General features: G+C 35.1%; 1 protein-coding gene across 2 annotated transcripts in view; it reads right to left on the reverse strand.

Annotated features, from left to right (window-relative positions):
- BTBD9 (BTB domain containing 9) overlaps positions 1 to 26,585 on the reverse strand; it is a 363,080-nt gene that overhangs the window by 320,925 nt on the left and 15,570 nt on the right. For both annotated transcript variants that reach the window (XM_036217549.1, XM_036217550.1), the window contains exons 2-3: positions 3,951 to 4,162; positions 239 to 602 (exon numbers count right to left, since the gene is read on the reverse strand). In XM_036217549.1, the coding sequence (XP_036073442.1) occupies positions 239 to 602; positions 3,951 to 4,135 (549 nt within the window). In that variant the 5' untranslated portion in view covers positions 4,136 to 4,162. The remainder of the gene's footprint in view (positions 1 to 238; positions 603 to 3,950; positions 4,163 to 26,585) is intronic.

The following is a 26,585-nucleotide window of genomic DNA, read 5'->3' on the forward strand; positions in this document are numbered from 1 at the left end:
ACCCAGCATCAAAGTCTCCTTTGCATATAGAATTTCGAAGAACTTCAAAAGAAAACAAAAGCAGTCTGCCTCTCTCTTACACGATCTAGAGTCTCAGTAGCCAGAGGCAGGTGGTTAGACAGACAACATCTTCTACATATGATTTTTATTTTTTATCCTTAGTCCACTGCTTTATTTCTACTGTAAGATATAAACAAAACAATGCATGCCTGTAAATTATTTGCAGACAATGACACACCTTAGAAAGGGAGAGGAAGCCTTCACTTGAGAGCACCTCCTGAGCATTTCTGTCCATAAACATGCAGCACATGCAAGTTAACTTGGGAAGTGAGTAGAGACTGGCAACATCAAAAGTCATACAGACATTCTGAATGTTAAGTATGGTGCAGAGATACTCAGAGGTAGAATCCTCCAGCTCTGGAAATCCATATTTATGAGCCAGGCTCAAAAAGTCCAGCAGCACCTCCTCCTTCTCATCCGTCAGTGTCGCCCGCCCAGTGTAGATATACTTAAGTAGCATTGTGAATGCTTCTGCAGTGGTATCTTGGAGAGGGATTTCTGCTTCGGGCTGAGACTCTCGCATTCCACCATACAGTAATGCTCTGCATGTCAGAGAGGAAACACATGAGAAAAACCTCAAAGAAGATTTGCTACAAAATTATGAAATAATGGTTATCAACATTATACAAACATAAAGTTGTTTAATGACACAAAGATTCAGGTAAAGACATGATAGTAATCATTTAAAATAGTTCTCTAAAAAAACAAAGAGAAATCATTTTAAAATTATGTTGAAATAATTCTATAAACAACTGGACTAATGAAATACTCTGAGAGCTCAAGATATGTAATAGACATTTCATTAAGTAGAAGATGAAAGTGCTCTTTTGAGAGGAACAGTGAAATCAATATAAACATGTTAAAGGCCAATAAGGCAATTTAAAAAGTAAAACTCTATCGGAAAAGGCACAATCAGGTAAAAACAATTAAACATAATCAGGTGCCATTCTTCCCTGCTAGACTGGCAGGAAAAAAAAGCCTATTAATATTCAGTGCTGCAAAAGCAATGGAAAAACAGGCTCTCATACACTACTTTTAGAGTGTACATGGTCACCCCTTTTAGGAAAGTAATTTAAGTAATATCTTATTCAAATTTAAAATGTGCATACCCTTCAACTCGGTATTCTCACTTTTCAGACTCAATTCTACAGACATAATAGAACATGGTAAAGATTAACATATAAGAATATACACTGAAAAATGGAAGCACTAGAAAAGATTTAAATGTCCACCAGGAGGAACGTGGTTTAAAAAAGCTGTGATATAAACATTCTGAGCAGTGATTAGAAAGATCAAGGGAGATCAATATATACTGTCTTGGAAAGATGTCTAGGATATAGTAGGTAAGCTGCAGACCCATATGTGCTGAGGAGAAAAGTGTACGGCACATATTTATATATGTATGCACATAGGTATATATAGATATATCTACTTATACCGAGAAAAATCAGGAAATTCATATTAAACTGTTAATAGTGGTTATCTCTGAGGAATGAGATTAGATAGCTGGTAGGAAAGGACTTTCATTGTTATTTCGTAAATTAAAAATGAAACTGTGATGGAATTATGGATGGCTGACTTTTTTTGTCTTTTAGTATTTGTCAGATTTTTAAAAATCCCCACATTATTGCTTATCTGCTCATCTAAATACGAAAACCAGACAATTCAGTCAGGTAATGAATTTGAATTTCTACCTCTATTACTCTGTGAGAAATAAGAACCAATTAAACCTTTAATCTATTAGAGAAGAAGGGGTGGCCAGAAGAAAATAAAGGGAGGAATGCATAAAAGAAAGAGTGAGAAAGAAAACAAGTAAAAATGAGAGCAAGAGAATAAGGGGCGAAAAGATATCCCTCCGGCTCCTAACATTCTCAGAGCAGGACTAGCATTTCAAGAGTTCCCTCCATACTTGCCTAAGACTCCCCCCACCCTCCCTCAGGATCCAGCATTCTTGCTTACCTCAAGAAAATAGTTGAAACCATCCAGTAAAAGATTCATGTTGAATATACCTCTTCACTGGGTTATACTCTGCCTAAAAACACCCTCGAAGGTTTTCATTAATCCAGACAGCATCCAATCATAACTTTAAAATTACAAGATTAAAGAACATCTTCCTGGGGAGATCTTGCCAAGACTTAGTCCTACACCAGTGCGATCCATGATATTTACCTGGATATTCACTGCCTTAAAAGTGGTTTCGATGAGGTAGCCTTGGAACCCTAAACATGATCCACCAACATATGGAAAGTTCCCTCCTGTACAGTTAGTTTAACTTTATCTGGGAATTGATAAGCTCTGTGGCAATACTTAGTAAGGCCTCTCTTGACTGCTGCCAGTTAACTTATGTTTGCACATGAACAGTGTCAGCAATGAGATTTAATATAGCACTGGTAATGACTTTGAGTTTAGCCTACTGAGCCATTAGACATTAAAGTTAAAACAACCACAAAGTGACATCAAGAACAAAGTCAATAACTGAGGGGAGTATATTCTATTCACTCAATGTGATCTTCAAATCTCTAAAAGTATTTGAGTTTAAGAATATACCAATCCCCTAAAAGATACCCACATACAGTTGTCTCAAATTACTTTTGAAAGAGGGTAAGGTATATACTATTAGCAAATATTAAACATAAAGCTAAAAAGTTCTGACAAGAAAAAATGGACTCTTAAAAAACACTTTAATAGTAATGAGTGGACTAAAGGTAAGAAAAGGAAAAGAAACACAAAAGAAAAAGTGTGCAAGGACAGAGGCTTGTAACAAATAGTGACTAGACCACGGTCAGCTGCCTTTGGAGAGTTGACCATTACTGAGAGGAAAAAGAAAGTGTCAGGTAGAACTTTTAATAGACTCCTGTATTTTCAGACTCCCAGTTTCATCTACAGTGGCATTTTACATGTACAAGATGGAATGTTCTAAAAATGTTTATAAAGTACTGCAAAAGTTCTAGCTAAATAGTTAAATATTTCCAAGAGATGCACTTTACTACAATGCATGTGACTCTAGGTGTTGTTGTTTTGCTGTCAGTTAATTCTGATTCTAAAAATCAGACTGCAGTTTTCACTAAAAGATAACTGAAATTTTCTCTAAGCCACTGGCATGTCGATTTTAGATATCAAGTGGCCCAGGCAAATCCATGATTTTATGGATATGGACTCTATGGATTTATCAAAGATAAATTACATTCTGCGATGATTCCCTTTTAACTAACATTAGGTAAAATATAGGTAATAAGAGCTCAGTTTAACACTTATAACCCTGGAAATTAAGGGTTAGAATAACAAACAATAGCTACATATAATTTTTATATTAATTAAATACATGAATATTTTGTTTAGTTCTACTTCTAATATAAGTATGAAACAGTCTCAGTAGATACTTAAGTTTCATTTAATTTGGGGTTATCAAACTGCCTGTCTTAGACACAGATGGGCTGGGTTACCTACAGATCCTGGACGTCAGTAGTCAGAAACTAAGAGGTATTCTATTCATGTTCATTAGCAAGTCCAGAGGGCGGTCTGTCTATACGACAAGAAGCCTATCTGCCAACAGATCAGTTTAAGTTCCATTAGTCATCAACTGTGAGGAGAAGGTAAGGGCAACAAAGACGCAACCTGAGAAATAATCTTGAGTCTTGAAAACTGGTTGACTGGGTACAGTCTAGCCAGGGGAGCCTTCTAACTCTATAATTCTAACTCAAGATGGCTCCTGAAGAGAAAAGCAATTTTCAAAAAATAACAAAAAGTCTACAAAAACAAAATTCGTATAGATGCAGAATTGAAGACTGCTAGTATTTATTGTTATGCTTAGTTACATATTTTTCACAAAGTAGAAAATATCAATGTTTCCTACTAGTGACTTGAATCTTCAAAAAATATTACAGACTTACCGAAAATATTGGCACCTCGCTGCTAAAATTACCCTGTGGGCAGGAAAACGTTTCTTTTCCACAACAAATGTGACGTCGCCATATTCTTCTCCAATCAACAAGGCACCAATATGTTCAGACAAAATGTGCACATGATCAATTTCCCCCACTGCAGTAAAGGGGCGAAGAGGGTGGCTGTTACTCATCTTGTGGAATAGATGATAGTCACTGATCTAGTATATAAAGAAAGGATGAGAGTTATTGGGGGGAGGAAAGTATACTTAGAAAATCACATACCATAAATATAGCTAAGTAAAAATTTAACGTACTTAAGAAAATCATGTGAGAGAGATTTCATCATTAACCCATTTATTCTGGGAACAAATTGAGCTTGCTTCCATTAACTCCACCACCTTCACTGCCTTATCACATTAGGAAAACAAAAATAAATGCCAGGGTCCCCAAACGCTAACAGCACTTAGAACTATCACAGTCTAGATCACTGTCCCCAAGTACAGGTCCCTCATTCCTCAGTACCTCAGGAAAAGGAAAGCCAACAACCAGAAGATTCCTCTTTAGCACAGGTATATTTAATAAGGTAGGGTACACTAAACTCAGAATAAAAGTCGTTCAGGTACCGATCTAGACCTAAATCATGGAATAAACTAAATCATCACATTTCAAATAATTTCAGAGGTTTTGGTCTAAAACCATCTTAAATATTTTACAAAAAGTATAAAATTTCCAGATTCACAAAATAATGACTTTTTTTAATAAAACTTTATAGCAAGCATTCTAATCCTTCTCAAAAAAAGAATAACCCAAAAATATTTTTCTCATGACTGTAACTTCTAGTTTAAACTTGCAGCTCTGATGATCACAATGCAGTGTTTAACAGGACATTATTACATTTATTCTCATTTACAGGCACTTCCTTGCCTTTGTATGCAATGCCTTTCTGCAAATGTAATTAAAAAGCAAAGAACTAAAACTTGATTAACATCTTTACATGTTGGAAAGGGGAGTTATGTGCTTTGATAGCTAAAAATGTTTATGTTCTTAAATCTGTACTATATTTGCAGGTACTGCTCTTTCTGGTGTAAGTAACCCACCCTTCACTAGCATTTGGGTGCCCAAGGTGGAAATGTGGCTAACATCTTAGAGGTGAGCCAGCTACCTTACATTGCACCAGAGACTAGGGAAATTGAGCTGGTTATGCTCTCTCCACTAGCCCACAACACCTTCTCGAACTCTCCACTTGGACCAGGAAGGATTAAAGAGTAAGCTGTTCGTAATCTTCACCTTTCACATCCAGATCCATTATTAGCAAAGTGTGTGAAAAATGGCCTTTACCGCAGTGACTACAAGTGGAAGCTCCTCATGCTCCAGGTTCTCCAGTTGCCTGCTACTCCATGCCCATCTCCAAAAGAGGGAGCTACATCAAGAACTGTCATTTAGAGGAACATGGAGGATGTTAGGCAAAGAGACAAGCTCCTGGCCCCCTATAGAGTAGGAGCACCAGAGGGCTAGCAGCATACTCTCCTCGTCACCAAGGCAAATCTTTTTTTCAACTGCAACCTCCATTTGAAAGCCCTAAAAATAGAATCAACTGCAGTCAACTGTGTATGGAAGACCAAATTCAACTTAAGAAGATCAACTTAGGAATGTCAGCAAATCATGCGTGAATCAATAATCTAATGTGTGATATAACAGTCTAACATAGGAGTTGGCAAACTCTCTGCAAAGGGTCAGATAGTAAAATATTTTTAGGCTTTATAGGCTACATAGTCTCTGTCTTAATACTATTCAACTAAAAGCAGCCACAGACAAAAGTAAATGAATGAGCATGGCTATGTTCCAATAAAACTATTTATAGAAAAGAGCTGGACTTAACCCTCAGGCTATAGTTTGCTAACCCCTGCTAATAACATATGATCACGGACTGACCAGATAAAGAATCAGACAGTTTTTGTTTTGGTTTCTGGCATGGTCACGTCCTATGTCAGCCATGAAATTCTGAAAGCAACCTGTGCCTGATTTCAAAATCCCTTTCTTCTTTAACATAAACTCTCTCACACATCACTGTCTAATATTTCAATGATGGTGCATAACTCTAAACAAAATAGATGCTTTCTCTGGCTGAAAGGATGCAATGCATATACAGCCATACCTCAGAGGTATCATGGGTTCAGGTCCAGACTACCACTATATAGCAATAAAGCAAATAGTAATCTTTTGGTTGGTGGAGGGTCTTGCCTTCAATTTGTAAAAAATGCAACATTTGTAAGGCTCAATAAAAGGATGTGCAATAAAACAAGATGCGCCTATACCCAGTGAATATATTTTCTGGTATAACATTCTCTTAAAATTTTATCCACGTCATCAGTAAGATTCAAATGATTGACTAAATAGCTCTTGATGGACAATGATTGATTTGGGGTTAACTCATAAGCAAATTTATAATTCTTCAATTGATACATACATAATAAACATTAATACTACATATATAAATATCATCTTAGTAGGTTCTCCAGATCTGTACTTAATACATACAATTTCATTTTGTTAAATTTACATTTTAACTATGCTTTTCCAACTAGAGATACAGAGTGAAAATTGCCAGGTATACAAAATCGCCACTTATGTGGAAATAAAAACATTTTTTATTGGCATATAGAAAGAATTGTAATTAGACCAGTGATTCTCAACGAGCTTGCCACAAACTGGAATCACATGGGAAGCTTAAAAAAAAAAAAAGATGCTTGAGCCCCATCCATCAGAGATTCTAATTTAATTGGTCTGAGATGTGAGTCTAATGAGCAGCATGGAAAAGAGGCTCTGATTTAGACTCTGTTGTAGGTTCACAACCCTTACATAGGTGCACAAATATGTAAACAAAATATCTGCTGAGAAAATTAGTTTAGGATATGATTCCATTTTAAATCTTATTGCAAAGAAGCAAACGGTGCTAACAAAGTTACCAATGTCACAGCTTGTATGCAGAATATATTTTCACTGGATGCCCTAACTTATCTACAAAGCGATAGTTTGGGTCCACTCACTTGCATTAAAAAAAGCATGTGTTAAGACACTACACATCAATAAACTTAATTTTTTAAAACACCAATTTTAATTTGATAAATAAAATTAGAGAAAACAATTTTAAGTTCATGGAGTAAAATTGTTTATTGACTTGTTTCTTAAGCTTTAAAACTTACTCTGCCACTAATGACATAGGTGATTTTGACAAATTTTCTAACTTCCACGAGATTGTTTCTACACTTGTAATGACATGGTTACATTAGGGATTTTTTTAAGTTATGTTGTTTAACTCTGCACTGCCTTTTAATATCGCTGTTTTGGCCTATCACATTAAATGGACTCTCATGACAGCATATGGTTGTACTCATGGCTGTGATTTATCACAGCAAAGAAACAAAGCAAAATCAGCAAAGGTTTTGAAAAAACACATGGAACAAAGTCTGAGAGAAACCAGACAAAAGCTTCAAGGGTCCTCTCCCAATGGAGATACACGGGATGTATCCCCCCAGCAAGATGTGGCAAAATATGTTAAATGTTGCCAACCAGTAAACTTATTAGACACTCAATTCCTACGGTGTTTAATGAGAAGGGCTATTAATGTAGAAAGCCCTTGTCTGGCATGTATCCAAATTCCAGTCTCCAAGAATGAAAGCAGTACTCAACATAAACCATAACTGTTTGTACAAATGGTTTAAGCGAGCTTATCAATTAATAGCAAGAACCTTTCTAAAATCTGTCTCCTGATGCCAGACAAGAGACAACTTTGCAAGCAGCCCTTTCTAAAGATAAAAGTTCAGTACTGCTATGTTAACTCTTTTTTTGTATGTTCCAGAAACAGAGACTCTAATAATGTTAGCAAAAGCACTGAAAACAAGGAATCTAAAAGCTTATCTGATACACTTAATCTTAGATTTGGATAGGACAAAGTATACTAAGAAAATAATCTACCCCACCTGTCCAAATGTATTCCTGACCTCTGACCTCTGACCTCCCAATATGCTATATCCAGTTTTATGAACAGGTTTCTTCAAAGCTTCGGGGATCAAATAATTCCAATGTTAAACTATTCCTGTGCAAATAGGAAAAAGTAGTTTTCTGCTTCTTCTTATGAAGCCAATGTAAGTAACCCTGACACAAAGATGTGACCACAACCACACATTGAAAAACCAGTAAACATGAAAAACATCCTATGTAAAATATTAGGAAATCGAATTAAGCAGAAGGATATAACAAGGCAGGCCAATTCCAAAAGGATGGATGAATATTGGGAAATTTACCTATCATCAAATTAAAAGGTCAAAAAATTAAAATATCATACAGTTAGCATAATAAAAACTAAAATACCTTTTATGGAATCATTAATGTTTGTTTTTTTTAATTTTAATTGAATAGGAATAAAATGATACTTCCTTAGCTTGATACACACATACAAAACCTAACTGTAACAAATGTAAGCATCTGGTTAATAATAAAACACAAGAAATATTCCTAGAAAGTTCAGAAATAAGATGTCTAATCTTATTGCTATTAATATTTTTTAGGAACCAAACAATGCAATTAAGAAAACCAAGTTAAAGGTAAACTGAGGAAGAAACAAAGGTAAAATCATCACTACTGCTGATAATCTGCCCACATGAAATAGCTATGAGACTCAATTGAAAAGATGTAAGAGAAAATAAAGGAGGTTCACTAAAGTGACCACATAAAATTATTATATAAAAACATATAGTATCCTAAATTATATAACCATCAGGTATAAACATCATGCTGTATACCTGAAACTAATATAAAATAATATTGAATGGCAACTCTAATTGAAAAATTAAAGTAAACATATAGAAGAAAAAACAAAAAAAATTAAACTTTAAATAAAAATAATTAAAATAGTATCCCTTTATGCCAAAATAACCAGCTAAAAAAAATGAAAAAAAAATTTGCAATTTATAATTACAAAATACATGCAATAATCTAGAAATAAACTCATAGAACATGTAAAGGAAATTATAAAACTCTATTGAGGCATTTCAGAAAAATAAATGAAGAGACATACACTGTTTGGAAATAGACCAATGTTGTAAAGAGACCAATCATCTTTAAATCACCATATTAAAAACACATATTTAAGTTGTACTTTATATTGTGAACAAAAACAATGCTTTACTAACAGCAAAATGCAACAAAACATTCTTGGTAGGGATACACAATTAAAAAAAATAATTTGGCAAACTGGCACACATATTAGAAAATTGAGAATGAGAAATAAGAATTTTATATTTATCAAAAGATTTTTTTAAGCTAATAGCATTCTAATTAATACAGGAATTAAAAATAGTGTATATCAGAATCACATAGAGTTTTTAAAGTAAATTGCGATAAAGGAGTTTATCTAGAAGAATAAATATGTGATTTAGTATATATCCCTAAAAAAAAAAAAAGCGATAAGAGGGGCTCAGCTTACTGGATGAGAAAGCAAATGATAAATTAGAGCAATTAAAACAATGTCATATTAGAGAGATCATTGGAGCTGAGAAATAAACCCAAGTTTATATAGGAATTCAGTATATATAATTGTAGCATTTCAATTCAATGGGAAAAAATAGATTTTTCAAAAGGTTTGGCTAGCCATTTTGAGAAAAGTAAGCTGAATATTTACATAAGAGCATAAAATTAAGTAAATAAGGGTATTAATTTTAGCACTTTCTATAACCATAAAAAATTGGGAAAACTTAAATGCCTATTTAAAGGGAAATGGGTAAACAGATAATGTAAGTCTATACAATGGAATATTATATAATGATTTAAAAAGAATAAAGTTAAATGCTACTGACATTGAAAAAAATCTTAAATATATGTATGCACGTGCAAGAAAGGTGAGTTGTAAAACAATATTAGAGTAAAATCATACTTTGTTAATAAATAAAAAGCAATCACCAATTTGTTAACAAGGGTTACCCAATTGATCAGCATTGTGGAAAAATTTTTACACAGTGCACTACATATTTTTGTAATGTTTAAATATTTTATTATGAGTGTGTTTTATTTGTAATAAAACTATATATAAATATTTCAATAACTTTGGCCACTAAAATTATGCAATATAGTAAATTAGTCTGTGTATGAGACAGCAAGTGTTTTAATGTGCCACAACTAATAGTGCCTGATTTAGTGACTGAAACAGAATGGTAAGCAAAGGGACTATATATTATCTCCACAATAAAAATTAACAACTTGAAGGCAAGGACAAAAAGTTCGTTACACTAAGACAGGCAAAACATAATGAATATCAGATACCTGAGTAGCATAATCTACTAGGACATTATTTGATACTTCCCAATTAAACATCTTTACCTTACCGATTTCAGTATGACTTTTTTCTAGACTTAAGGCAGATTTTCTCAGATGCAAACAAAATGCTCGGAAATTTGCTTCTGTTGACAATCCTGGAGCCTAAAACTTGCTGATGTTCACAAGATAGGGCAGGTGTAATCTGTTTACTTAAGCTGTTCCTTCAAGGTGGAAAGAAGGAGAAAAGTAGGAAGCCAGGAAAAACAGGGACTTACTCTGAGAGATCATGAATACCTCAACCAGGAAATGTTACATTTTGCAACTGTACACAATTATTAGTTGAGGGTTTTGGCACTTCATATAGATTTACCAGGGATGGTGTTATAGAAACTACACTATTTTTTGTAGTTGGCTAACTTACATGGATTCAAATACATCAAAATAAATTTTTTTTTTAAGACAAAAGAATGTACTAAAATTCTCAGGGTTAGTGACTATTCGTTATGCAATATGAAACCCACACTCATTTGTTCTAACCAAAATAATAAACAAAGTCCATCAATAAAGTAAGAGCACTGTATGTAGTTCATAATGTTGGAATGTTATAATTACCTCTTCAGAAGTTTGAAAAAACCAAGTCAACCTAAATATCGATTTCTTTACCCAAAGCTCACTTCTAGCAGAACTGTTTACAAACTTTTCTAAGGGTTTACCACATTTTTTAAAATTAAAGTTTATTCTCCAGAGTTTAATCAGGAAATAGACAAAAAGCAAAGTTCTACCACGTAGAGATGCCAATGAGTCCTTGAATGCTGTATAAATCTCCCCTGGGACGCTCTTTCCACCCTGCATATTTCCTGACTGAAGGCCTTTATGGGAAAAAAGACCTTCTGCTCTTAATTGCAAAATATAAATGATCTTTCTCTTGAGGAAAGAGATGGCATTTACAAGCATATGGTTTAGCAATTTCTTTCTGCTCTTGGTACCCATGTGGTGTGTAATTTGAAGTAGTATTCCTTAAACTTTAAATTAATATTGCTTGGGGAGATAAATGATATCCTGTCCGCATCTCAAACACTCTAAAAAAAATCACATTCTACTTTCTCATGGGAAGGATACCTCACTTCTTTCAATATATACACTACCCACATGATCCAAAAGTTTGAATGAACAGGTGTAGAATGACCACACTAGTAAGTATAACCTTGATCCTGATATTCTGCAAATCCAATTCTAAACCTTACAGAAGAATAACAACACCCGGGCAGTAAAGTGCTACAGTGAAAAACACAATGGAATTCATAGGCATTTTCTATTATCAGGATTCCTGAAATGTCTTTCTCTGGGAAAGATGAAATGATTTCTAACATCCAATCCAGCTGCAAATTCTTGTCACTCTATGATTTTATACATTTGTAAGTAAATGTTTATAGATATGCTCAGCTTGGAACATTAAAAAACTATGCCATAACAAAAATATTTGACAAGATTAGTTTATTGAGAGTATATGTAACTCCATTTATCAATTATTACATTGATTCTCCACTTCTCTCCCAAGGAACAAACTAGTTTCTGAATTTGTATATAATTCATTTGATAAAGATTAAGCTCCCTCTACACTACAGGCCCAGTGCTAGGTGACAGAAACACAAAGATTAATAGTAGAGTTGTAGCTACCTTTGGAGAATTCACTGTCTACTAGGAAGGTAGGACCAGATGACAAATAATGTCAATGCTACAACTAGCAAGCCATAAGTTTATGATTTTTAGAAATCGTAAATCGAATATAGTTATCTTCCATAATACCATGCCAAAATAACCACAGCTATGCTAAACAGAATATTAAATGAATAGGAACTCAAAAAATTATGTTATACTTTTATATCAGAATAAGAGTTAATATTTAAATAACTGCTACTTCCTCTCCAAAATGGGGTGCTCACAATCCATGGAGAGTGTAACACAAACCATAGAAATTTGGGAAGAAAACCTTAACACTTCTATTGATATGTATTTTTAACCTAGAAAAGGGAGAAAAAATAAGCTTTAGTAATAGTTAATGTGGTTGGACATTGCCTCTCTCTCATGATCTGCATGTCAAAAAAGAGTCACTTGCCTCATAAGATAAACAGGTGTCTTGAGAGAAGAGTAGGAATTCCTACTTACAAAGTGACAGGGCTGAAGGTAGTATCCTAACTTGCTCAAGGGAAATATCAGGTTTACCTGTGTGCTTGCTCATGTGAATTTTCTAAATATTATCTCATTTTAATTAAATTACCACTCACAAAATAACAAATAGATTTTAAAAAGTTCTTACAAGGAAACCACTCATTGAAGAAAATATAACATTGCCAACATAAGAAAACAAGAAGAAAAAGACTGTTATGACAACTCTACTAGTAACTAGATTTTATAAGGTGACTCTGCCATAAGTCCTAGAGATTTAATGCAGAGTATAGAGAATACATACAACAATATTGTATTATAACCATCAAACCTGCTAAGAGACTAGAACTTTATTCCTACCATTAAAAAGCAATGATAATTATGTAAAATGATACAAGTATTAATTATCACTACAATGGCAATCTTATCACAATATATAAATACATCAAATTAATATATCATACACCTTAAACGTTTACACAGAATGTTAAATGTCAAATATATTTCAATAAAAAACTGACTCCCAAATTTGAAATAATCAAGATCATTTGAAACATACACTATAACAATGAACATCCATACAAAAGGAGTTAAACATATGTTCAATGAATAAAAATTAGTTGAATATTTTAACCTAAAAAGAAGCTTAAAACAAAATTACAATTTAGTAGCATATTAACCATTTTGCAGTAGGGACACCAAAAGTACTTCTCACCTAGTAATAATGGTGACTATTGAGGATTTACTATAAGCCAGACAGAGTCCTAAGCATTTTACACACATTATCTTACCTAATATTCAAAGAACTGGATTAGATAGGTGCTATTTTTTATCCTAATTTACAGATAGGAAATTGAGACACAGACAAGATTAGACAACTTGTCCAAGGCCACAGACAATGAAGGTCCCGTCAGGGTCCTGAACTTACAAGAGTCACTGTAGTTACACGGAAGAAATCAGAAATGATTCTGACTCAGATTCCTCGGCCTGCCAATTAGCTCCTCAGATGAGCAGTTCTCAAACTTTAACACACCTTACTCAAACCAGGGAAAATATGTCATGGGTGATAAGAATAAAGTGTCATTCACTTTTCGAGACAACTTTTGGAGATTATATATACGTGTGCTTTATTAATATGGGAAGAATAATTCATATTTTAACTGCAATGTAGTTAAACTGTAGTAACCGAAAAATTATAGACCAATAATATTAATACGAATATGCATCAACATACATTATAGGGTTAATTGAACAACCTACAAATTAAGTTGACAATGAGAAGGCTAAACAATAGTTTATAATAAAAAAAAAAAATAGAAACAACTAAAAAGCACAACCAACTCAACATATTCTGATGTATCTTTACAAAATGTAAAATAATTCTACCTTATGCATGTTCATATATGGAACAGGAGCTTTGCAATGTTGCTACAGACTGCATAAAAACCAGACTTCTTAGTAGAAAAACAAATCAGAATCTTATAAACCGTAGTATTATGCTGATGTGATTTATGAATGCTACATTTCCCATACCCTTGATTGTTACTAGTAAGTCGTCAAAGGACACATATAAAGAAAATATTACAAGGTCATCTGACATTTGCCAATATTTTTTGATCAGGACCCACCAGTGGCCTTGAGCCATCTTTCTGAGAAGTGTTCTCTTAAACAAGGCAATGCTCCTGGCTCAGTTTGGCAATGATATCTAATTCTGTGGTGGTTGGGAGAAGCTACTCTATTATTCAATCACAAAACATCTAAGACTCTGAAGGCAAAACAGCACAATATATAATTTGCAGTATTATTTTTATTTCTATTCAATTCAAGCCTTTTTCAGTTTCTCTGGATCCCATCTCTAATTGAAACAATCTTCCCAAATACCTGCAAACAAACAAAAGCATTCAATCTGGTATCCTAGAACAAGATAAATATCAAATTACCCAAGTGAGCTTCACTGTATTATGTTTTAAAGTTCCCCCAAACGCTGAGGTTTGCTGTTTCTTCTTCTTAAGCTTATGCTTCAAAAAAGTATCTTCTTAAAGCTTATGCTTCAAAAAAGGCCTCATACACTGCTGATGGGACTGAAAATTGGTACACCACTATGGAAAACAGTTCGGAGGTTCCTCAAAAAAACTAAGAATTGATCTACCATATGATCTAGCAATCCCTCTACTGGGTATTTACCCCAAAGACTTGAAAACTCATATCTGAAAAGATATTTGCACACCGATGCTCATAGCATTATTCACAGTGGCCAGGACAGTGAAGTGTCCTATGATAAATGATTGGCTAAAGAAGCTGTGGTACATATATACAATGGAATATCACTCGGCTATAAGAAGAGATGAAATACTGCCATTTGTGACAACATAGATGGACCCTGAAATAATCATACTAAGAGAAATAAGCCAGACAGATAAGGTTGAAAAATTATATGACATCACTTATATGTGGGATATAATCCTAAAAGCAACAAATGAACAGGACAGACAGAGACTCATGGACATGGACAATGGACTAGTGGTAACCTGAGGGGAGGAGGAAGAGAGACGGGAGGGAGAAAAATTTTAAAATGGTAAATAATAAATAAATAAAAATGTTTAAAAAAATAGCATAAGGAGTAAAACCTTATCATTAGATTTTATTAACCTAAGTTCTCAATGTTTACCCAAAGACCTATGTTATCCAGACACCTCAGCTCCTGTTTGTCCCACTGTGTAATTCCTTCTAAGGCAACCTTCTGTAAGATGGGATGACTTCTGGGAATAACAAGTCATGAACTACAACTGTAAAAAGTGGCTATCACTTAATAGGTCTCAGAGTTCATATAACTTTTTTCAGGTTCTCAGCCTTATTGGTCCCAAGTCCATTGAAAACTACATGAACTGTATGCTGGGAACAGAAAAATATATATGTACCTAGAGCCAGAAAACAATGAAAAAGTCAAGAGTGCAGAGGTTATTAGTTGTAATAATATCTGAAAATACAGGACAAGCCATTTCTGTTTAATTTTTTCGGTGGCAACTTATGGTTCTGTAATATTCTTGCCCAAATTTAAATTATATTTTCCTAATTAATAAAGGTTATTATAGTATAAACTCTCATTAAAGCAGTGGAATCACCAATGGCAACAATTTAATTTCTTTGTAGCAAAGCTACTGTGAACATGTGCATTATTGTCTGTGTAAGGAAATTGGCTTTTCATTTGTAGATGTTATAAAAATGTTCCACTGTGCATACTTTAATGCAGTTTGTTAAACTCCAATATCTTGGCTACTTCTGGGAAATTGCAAAATAAAAAAAAAGATCAACTCTGAGAAATTAGTCCACCTAAAATCTTAATTTATAAGTTTATCTGTTGCCATTCTAGATCATAATCTAAAGGAAATGTTTACAAATTATACTAGTCTTTCTTCCATTCCTTTTAAGCTCAATATGTAATTTTAGTTCTGTAAGCATTGTCTTTATTCCTCCAACATACTATTCTATACTCCAATTAAAAAAAAGAATAAAACTCAGAGATAATCATCTTCATGTAGTCTAGGTGTTACTGTCCAAATAGCCACTGATTCAAATCTATAGGCAAAGTCAAGTGTTCAGCCAAATCAAAATCTATAGTGTATACTTAAGAATGAGCAAACGAACGGCACATATCAAGCAAATAACTTTCATTTTAGTAACAGAAAAACTTAGACAATAAGTTCGAGAAACCCACGCCTCTTAAGATTAAAAAAAAACAGACTTTTCCTGAAAAAGATCACCCCTTCATGTTCTCTATCTATCTAGATATCTATTTATGCCTACAGCACTTGGTCTTCCTAGGTGGTCTCCCATGCAAGTACTAATCAGGCCCAACCCTGCTTAGCATCTGAGATCAGACGTCGGGCTCGTTCAGGGTGGCATGCATGGACCATGGTTCCACTGAGGCACGAACCCAGAGCCTTTTGCGTGTAAAGCAGACATGTTAACCACTACACTATGGAACCACACTTAACCTTACCCCAAATGTTCCACAAACTCCCAAGAATAAGCAAATATGCAGCATGCCTCTCACCTTCTTCTGGTGCACATATAAACTTCACTTACACTGTGGAGGAATAAAACTCATTTAAAAAAGGAACAATGTAGGTTTTTTCCCCCTCCTTCTTTTAGAATAAAAACTCTAGTGGAGGGTCTTCTGTCTTCTGGGCACTAACACCCCCAAGATATTACTGAATAATTGATGAGCTTATGATTAGACTGCTATCCTCAGCTGTGAACAACATTCATGGACCAAATTTAATTCACATCTAATATTAAATTCTATTTCTTTTATCATGATCAAAATATGCATCAAGGCTCATCCCTGTTCCTGATATGTGAACCCTGGTCACATATCAAGATTATGACTTTAGGTAAAGAATTACCTAAAGTCATAATCTTGATATGTGACCAGCTCAGCTACAGCATCAACTTGGGATGTCACTGACATAAATTCTTATAGTCCACCAAGAAAAGATACTAAGACCACATCTTTATAAGCAAAACAAGCCTACAATGCAGGTACCTTAGGAATAACTACATTGACACAAGAGGAGCAGAATCTCTTTATACTTTAAAAGCACAATACTTTCTTATATCTAAGAGAAAAAATAGTGATTAATAATTTTTTAATATTACTAAGCTAGATTTCATTTCGTTGAAATGCCATCACATTACTTGCTAAAATGATCAAATGTAGCAGAAATGCTATATAATAAACAAATGCCTACAGTCAATAGAAATATCTTTCTCTGAGTTTATAAATGAAGCTTATATTTTACTTGGCCAACAGGGTAGGGTCAGCTGCTGATGAAGAAACAAGATTCATAAAACACTTGTTTTTTTCTGTGCTATACATATGGGTATATCTAAAGTAACCCATATATCTTGTGGATAAAGGTGGGTTTTAAATAATGGAAGAGGGTAGCTTATTAAGGGTATTAAATGAAAGATGTTCCATGCAGACAAGATGGCAAGGGCAGGAGTCTGGCGGTACTATCGGAAAATTTGAGACTGAAAAGGAAGTTTGTTATGAGTAACAACAGAGAAGAGACAATAATGAACAGTACAGTAGAACCTGGCTATATAAAATGTGTCTTTAAAATGTCTCTAAGAAAACATAGATCAGAGACTGAGAAGAAGTCACAGTTCTTCTGGATAAGATCTAGGCAAATCATTTCAAGCCCCAGACAGTTTCTAATTTGGAAAAGGGACGGGAAGGATTCCGCTACATTCTGTGGTCCCTGTAAATACTAAAACTCTATTTTAACTAAATTATATATATAGCAAATAATGATCTCATATACTGCTGTAAGTATAAACTGGTTCAGCTTTTTGAAGATTTGGCAGAAGCTGTCAAATTTAAACATACATTTCCTATAACCCAGCAATTGTGCTTCTAGGAATATGTAAGGTTATTAATTCGGCATTACTTATAAACTCAAAAAGGTGGAGGGATTAAATGTCCATCAATATGGCAAGTGGAAAATAAATTATAATGCATCCATACAGCACAGCCATTAATAATAACAGAACGGATCTGAATATTCTGACCTGGGCTCTAAAACATAGTAAGTGAAAAGAACAGGACTTGGTACAATAGGATCCATTTATGTAAGTGTATGTGAGTAAATGTATATATTTAAGAAGATACTTAAATATCTACGGAACTAATTAAATAAATATATACCTGGAAAAAAGGACAGCAGTAACCTCCAGGGAAGGGAGTGAGAGTGAAGGGAAGAAAGGAAATGAATGGGAAGTTTTACGTTTAAACTCAATGTACTTCTAAGGGTCTCCTTCTTTTAAAACGAGAACTGATTATCTTTTATGTAAATGATATTTCAAAAACTTTTAACAACTGGAAATTTTAAAAAGTAATGAGAATTTATGTTTATCAAAAGGAAGCTTTAAAAAAAGGACGAAAACACTGATATAGATGATCTCTAAGTTGTTGTACTTTATTGAGAAGCAATGTGAGGAGAAATGAACCGATAATGATGTGAATAAATTTTTAGTGAAAAACAGGTTTTTAAAAGTTATTTAAAAATAAGCCAAAACACAAATTCCTGGAGAGCAATGACTAGGCCTTTCTACCTGGTGTCCCACAAGGACAGCATTCAATAATAAATGCTACATTGAAATGAAATGATCTAAACATAGCTTATAGACAAATGTTAGAGTCTATGTCGTTCTCAAAAACTGTTTATAAAAATATTTGTTCTCATCTTAAAAATATCTCTCAACTACTTATAACTGTGTGTTTTCATCAGGAAGTTCTCATTCCCCCTAATAGTCAGCAGGTATTTGGTTTCCTAATTTCCTAATTTCTACTTTGCTAACCAAGATTATACTTTCACATCACACTTTGTATGTTTCTAACATTTTTTTCAAATACTTTTTTTAAAAACGACCTAATTTTTAAGCAGCACCTTTCTTCATTTTTTCCTATCTAGTGATTTATCGTTTTTCTATTATAAAGTCTATAAATACTTCAAAAGTATGTAAATAAATGTTAACAATATAATTCTGAGAGTTAACAATCCTGTAAAACTTTGATATGTGATTAGTCTATTTTTCCATTCACAAAAATATAAAACTCCTGTTGATGCACTTTTAGACAGTGCAAAGGCTTGAATTTTCAGACCGGGAAGGATAGGACTATCTATTCTTTCCATACATCTATGTTATTTAGTGTGTTAGGATAAGCCTGTGTTTTTCTTTATAAGGGACCTATGGGAAGCAAATGTTTAAGAATGGAAGTTCATCAAGAAAATGATGCAAACGGTTCAGTTCTAGGGATATTTGCTTCTCTGCTAATATTCAACTAAACAAACAATTGGCAAAGGCTTATCAGATGACCTCCAGAAAGAAAAAGTAATAGGTAATGAACATTACCTATAAATACAAATGAACAAAAGTTAACTACTCTTCTCCCTCTGCTGTAACACCTGTAACTTAGAGACCATCAAGCAAATGATCATCACAATTTCCTCTCCAATCTCGCCCCTTCCACAATTAACAAAAGATGACATTCCAAAAGCAAGTTATTTATAAGCCTTAGATTTCTTAACCTTTTCCCACAGAAACAATGTTACAGTATTTGATGACTAGCCCCAAATGTCTATTTATTCCCAATTGCTTTAAAAAGTGGGTCACTACGGAAACTAACCACTATGAGTAACAATGTGGGAAACTGCTACATCTCAATTTGGAAAGAAAAAAGATACCTTTACTAGCTTCAGGGCAATATAAGAAAAAACTCTTCTCCACTAGACCCTGCATACTGGGGTCAGACCCAGGAATCACTACTCTTTTTCTCTTTCAGTGTGCCTCCTCTGCAGATTTTCAGTGGTTTCTTTGTCCTCCCCCTTCACCCCCTTTCACAAGCTCTTTAGCAGTAGAATATGGTCAGAACTTTCATCTACTTTCCTCCCTTTAGAGCTGCATAGGCTAAAACAGTAGCCATTCACCACATCTGGTTACTGAGCATTTAAAATGTGGCTACTCCAAATTGAGATCTGCTGTAATTATAATATAGACATTGCATTTCAAAGACTTAGTAAAATATCTAATTTATTTTTTTCGTATTGAGATGCTGAAATTATATTTTAGATATACTGGACTTAATAAAAATACTTTAAAATTAATCCTACCTATTTTTTTCTTCAGCATGGCTATTAGAAATACTTTAATTACAAATACGGTTTGATCTGTAGCTCACATTACATTTCTATTGGACAGTACCGCTTTAGAGATTGTCATAGCAAAGTCATTGCCTGAGTTTGAATCTTAGAGAACCACTTACTACCATGTAATCTTTGATAAATTATTTAACCTCTTTCTTAACCTCCACTTTCTCTTCTGTAAAATGTGGTAATAATAAAATGCTACCTCAGATGGCTGTTGGTAGAATTAAATGAGGAAAAGTAATTACCATGGTTCCTAACATAATGTGCAATAAATATTAACCACTATTCTCACTACTAAAACAACTATACTATTATTACTATTTGCATGATGAAAAAAGGACAAAGACACAAGCAGGCAGAAAGATGGAAAGAGGATACAAATACAGGCAGTCCAGAGAGAATGCTTTATTTAAATTTGATGGGGTACATCCATTAAGGAACATACAGCTGAAGAACTAACTCTAGGCTGGCATCAGCTCCCAAAGACACAGCCCATATGGAGACCTGATTATTCAATGGCAGCACCTAGGTACTTTTACAGGAAATTCTTTTCATATAAACATGTCAGAGAGAATGTAGAAATACACATTAAAAGAGTGTTGCTGCTCCTGTAGCAGTGTAAAAATCTTAGCCTGGACCCTGGGAGACATAGACTTGCTGACAAAGTATGAGCAAGTCAACTCTCCTCTTCGGCTCTACTGGTAACCTCATTTGTAAATGAAAAGAAATTACTGAAAATTCTCTGAAGTCCCTTGCAGCTATGAATATTCTTCCCTCCTCTTTCGAAAAGGGCTGCAGAACAAGAATGGCTACTTTAGAGTACCACCACCATAAGAACATCCAAGGAAAGCACAGACATTGCCATCGCGCTTGTTCAGCCTATCATGAAAGCCAGGGATTTAGAACTGGTGGCTTTTCTGAGATGTCACTGCGTTTTCTCATTGCCAGGCTCTTACCACTGGAACTTCTTATATTCTACTTGTCCAGCTAATTTTGCCTCCTTTTTCAAGACCCAGAACAGGTTTCATGCCCTTCAGCAAGAGCCTTCACTGATATTGCCAATCTAGGTCAGGTCCTGCTTTTTATATCATATTCCTCTATCACTGCTCCCTTTATACTATACTGGATTTTGTTATTGCCTTGTCTTGTTGGTAAGCTCCCAGAAGGCAATAACCATGATACAGTGGTCAGTGGTTATTGTTGAATACTGTAGGAATTCAACAAATACTGAATGAACATTTACTCGTCTTTATATACCCAGAACTGAATACAGTGTCTGGCATATTTAAGTCCTCAAAATTAACCCAAAGACCATACTGATATTAACAGACTTCTATGAATTCCAAGCCCCAATATCCCACTGCCTACTTTACAACTCCGCTTGGTTACTTCAAAGGTATTTCAAAACTCACTCCATACTCTCTACATCCCACTAAATCTGTTGGCATGCAGTGTGCCCCAGCTCAGTGAGCCCAGTTATGAAAATCAGAATGACACCTCCCTCAACCTCACTTTCCATACATAATCCATCAGCAAGTGTTTTGATTTTACCTCCTAAATGAGTTCTCAAACTGATTTACTTCTTGGCAACTTCTGTGCTATTATCCTAGTCCACCCTGCCTTTGTCTCTCACTTGGATTATCACTTAGCTCCTAACTTATCTACCTGCTTCCACTGCAAACTGTCATCCACACAGCACCCAGACCAAATCTGTCAAATTATAAAACTGATGATGAACCATTTCCCTTGACCCTTTCCTCTATATCCCCCACCCCACTTAAAACCCTTCCGTGACTTCCCAAGGCTCTTAAAAGAATAACAGGAAAAACATTTCAGTAGGCTCATTGACGGTGGCTCCTATAGGACTCCACAGTCATTTCCCCTAACATTCCCTGACAAACACCCTATGCCACTTGACCTTGGCATAAGGTTTCCCTTGCTGGGACCACCTTTCTTTTCACCTTCTATCCCCCAGGTGCAACTCAGGGGCCATTTCCTCAGGCATCCTTCCCTGATCGCAATCTAGGTAGGGTCCCTTGTCATCTGCACTCATATAACTGTATTCATTTCCTTCATAGAGTTCGTCTCTTTATATTTATACATTTCCCCAACCTTAGAGGCCATTTCTCAACACCGATCTTTTGAAAATGTAAATCAGATCAGCCACTCCATTGCTTAGACCATTCATTGCCTTCCTATCTTACTTTAAATAGAAATCACACCCTTTACCAAAGCCTATAGGGCTCTGCATGAGATGTCTGTCACCCAATCACCTCCTTGAACTTATCTTCTCCCTCTCTCTCCTGCACATTCTGCTCCAGTTACCCTGGCCTTGCTGTTCCTTAAACACAGACGAGCTTATCCCTAAACTCGGGGTCCTTATAATTACGTTCCCTCTGCTGGAATGTTCTATTCTTAGAGTCAGCACGACTGGCTACTCATCATTCAAGTCTCTGCCCCTGACCACTCTACCTAAAAGAACACCCACCCTCCACCCCTACTTCTAACCCTCTACTCCATTTTATCATCTTCACTACGCTTATCACTAGAAAATAACCTCCATGGGAGCAAAGACTCTGTCCTGTTCATCTCAGTGCCCAGGAAAGTACCTGGCACACAGGAATACTTGATACCTATAGGAATGCTTAAAGTAGCTAGTGTGATCCTGTTTGAAATAACTGAAATCCACTGACCTACGTAAGAGATGTAGGTATGAAGATTTGATACTAGTGGCTATAGTAGGCAGAATTCCAAGAGGGCCCCATGATTTCCATCTCTAGCTTACACATCCTGTATAATCCCCTCCCCTTCAGTGTGGGCAATACTTGTGAATGTGGATAGTCACTCATGTGATTAGGGCACCTATATAAGACTCTGCTATAGCTGACTGGAGAGATTTCCTACTGGGTTTGAAGAAGTTACCATGTTATGAGATGGCCACGTGGTTAGGACCTGAGGGTGGCTTCTAGGAACTGAGAGTGACTCCTAGCTGATAGCCAGCACGAACATGAGGACCTCAGTAATATGATCACAAGGAACGGAATTCTGCCAATCACCAATGAACGTGGTGGAGGATCTTGACCCTCAGGCAAGATCATAGCCCCTGCAGACACCTTGATTTTAGCCAGGTGAGACCCTGAGCAAACAATACAGGTATACTGTATCTGGACTTCTGGCCTACAGTAACTGTGAGATAATACATGACTGTTGTTTTAATCTGTAAGTTTGAGATAAATTGTTCCACATTAATAGAAAACTAATTCAATAGCCATCAATCCTATCAGACCCAAAACCCACTTTTTATAACAAACGTCTTGTTATACCCCTGACTGTTCTGAAATTCATAGATTTAGAAACTACTAAGCAGTTTAAAAAATACTGTAATACAAGGGAGAAATCAAAAGAAAATAAAAATAATACATTATCTCAACCACAGTGGCAAAAAAAATGGCCCTTTAAATTTTCAAAATGCCCTGAGGAGAGACTCTACATTCATTGAGAACCTCTATGTGCCAGGATCAGAGGCTCGGAATAGGGAGGATATTTAATTTAGTATTAACTTAGTATTCACCAATTTTTTCTTTATCTATCATCGTTGTAATTACATTTTTATCCTAACCTTTTCCAAAATGGACTTAAGAAGGTTTGAAAGCCTCATAATTTCCTACCCCCCACCCCGCAATTATTAAGTACTCACTGGGCGCATAATATTGTTCCTTAAAATTAATTTTCACAATTAAATAGATGTTTAAAGCTTCTAATTCATTTCCTAACTCTTATTTTTCAGATGTGAACAGAGAATCACCATCATCTAGTGGCTCATTATACAAACTATAAAATATTTCATTCCAGCTGTGAAGTTAGCTATAGTAAATACATTTTGTTGCCTTAATCAAGATTTATAATATAATAATATAATTTTTAAAGGCCACATGCCAAAGTACTTTCTAAATTAATAAAAATACTTAGTACTTAACCTGTAACATACTTTAAAATCATCACACAACCTTGCAGGTAGCTATTTGCCCATGTGCCTAAGGCTTGTAATAACTGATGGAGAACCTGTCACCAAGCCTATTTACTTGATTTATTTTACAATAGCCTTCTAAGCCCACATACATAATGGGTACTCACTCTGTGATGGAAAAATAAATTAGTCTGAACAACCTGACAATGTTACTATTAATTATTAATTCAGGAGATAGAAAGTGGAACTCCCTAAACAGCCCTTTTTCATGACCAAATAGCAACACTATTAATAAATATTCACAGATTCCTAATTTTACAGATGAGGAAACTGAGATTCAAGGTCACAGCCATCAGTGGCAGATCCTGGGATAAGGAAAGATAAAGCTATAGAATCTCCATTCACTTATTTAGAAAATGGGGATAACCCCATCCCCATTAGGGTGGCTATAAGGAGGCAATAAAATAATATACAATAAAACACATGAAAGGACATAGTACAATGCCTGACACTTAACTGCCACTCCATAATTATTATTTTCCTTCCCAGGGTTTCCTCCACCAATTTCTCCCATCACATTTTTTTTTTCTTTTTGCCAAAATATCTCTTAGGATGATGTACTTTGGTGACAATTTTCTGAAATTTGTATTGTATCAATAACAAATTATCGCAAATTATAGTTCATTTGAGAATAGAAGGACTCACTGGGACACTACAGAGGAAACAACTGACTTCAACTCTCAGGAACTGAGTCTACACTCCTCAGAGTATTCAAAGATTTTCAACTTGTTGGACTGAGTCCAAACCAGCTTCCCACAGTTGAAAGTATGCAGTTTAGAGTCAATTGTTCAACATTGTGCTTCACATATAATAATTGGAATACCCAGAATTCTCTTTTCCAACCTTACCTTCTTGGATCTCTCTGCAGCACATGACACTCTTGAACACGCCCTTCTTGAAAATCTATTTCCTTAGCCTCTGCACACTCTCAGCTCCTGGTTCTCCTTTTACCTCTTCTTTCACTACTGTCTCCTTAAGAGTTGTGTTTCCTAAGGCTATGCCTTCCTGGTGACTTTATTTAACTTCTAAATCTCTTTCTGTAAGCCAGACCTCTCCTTTGAATTTCAGAGTCACAGGCCTACAACAAGATTCCACTGCATGTTCCCAAAACCACCTCAAATCAACATATTCAACAGCAACTAATCTTCTTGTAATATGTATCCTCCTCCTTCATTTTAATATGCTGTATCACTACGCAGTAACCCAAGCTAAAAACCTGTAACTCTCTATTAACTCTTTCTTCTTCCTGACCTCACCTTATCTATTCTATTAGGTCTTCTAATTTCACCTTCTAAATATTCCTTAATTCATCCCTCCTATGTCAATCTAATAACTTCTATTCTCCTTTAGGTTTCAATCATCTCTCACCCAACTTCTTCAACAGCTTCTCAACTATCTTCCTGCTCCCATTTTGTCCCCCTCAATTCCATCTCCATTCAGCTTGCAGAATAATCAATCAAAAATGATTATAATCATGGCACACCCCAAGTCAGTCAACTTCTCTGTACCTCCATATTTTTACATGTAAATGCCCCAGAGGATTAAATGAGATAACTATAAGGCACTTAATATAGTTTGTGGCATTTAGTAAGTGCTTAACAATGGTAGTTATTAGTGATATGTTATTAATACAATAATGGCATTACAGGCACTGGCCTGGTATACAAGTTCACAGAGCATACACAGCCCTCCTTGAATTGACCCTCGCTTACCACTCTAGCCTACTGTCTAAGATACCCTGCTTCTCACTTTATGCTTCAGCAACATGAAACTTAGTAACCACTTAGCCTGACACACTGCGATTTCTCTGCCAAAAATACATATTCCCTTCACCCCCTGCACAGGCAAGGCCTTATTCTGTAGGCCCAATGAGGTGTCACCTTCACCAGGAAGCCTTCTCTGAACATGAGAGCTTTTAAGATCTCATCAGAAGTACTGATAGATGGCCAAGTATTCATAGTCTTCTGAATACATTTCTATCACAGTATTTACCACTTAATATTACAAAAAACTGCTTCACATCTACCTCACCCACTAGATTATTCTTAGTGGGCAAGGAACAGAACTGATTCTCCTTTGTGCCCATAGCACTTCACATAACCTAGCAGGTCAGCACAACTTTGCATGGATGAAAGAAAAGTTGCCTGGGAATTTCCTCCCCAATTCCAACTGAATTGGTAAATTCTTACCATAAAGGAGTCACATTATACTCAAATTTAACTTATGTGAATTTAAGAAGTTAGAAATAGTGATAACTACCCACCACTCCATTCAATGACTATATGCTCCTTGCTGTAATCAAGCCTGAAACAGAATGTATGAGTGGTTTTAGAAGTTTCTCAATCATTGATAAATAAGTGGAGGCATCAAAAAATTAATTTTAAAGGGTCTAGAAAAACACTGACCACAGAAAGGTAAAGAAGT

Source organism: Rousettus aegyptiacus, unplaced genomic scaffold, assembly GCF_014176215.1.
Source record: "Rousettus aegyptiacus isolate mRouAeg1 unplaced genomic scaffold, mRouAeg1.p scaffold_m13_p_1, whole genome shotgun sequence".
Taxonomy (NCBI): domain Eukaryota; kingdom Metazoa; phylum Chordata; class Mammalia; order Chiroptera; family Pteropodidae; genus Rousettus; species Rousettus aegyptiacus.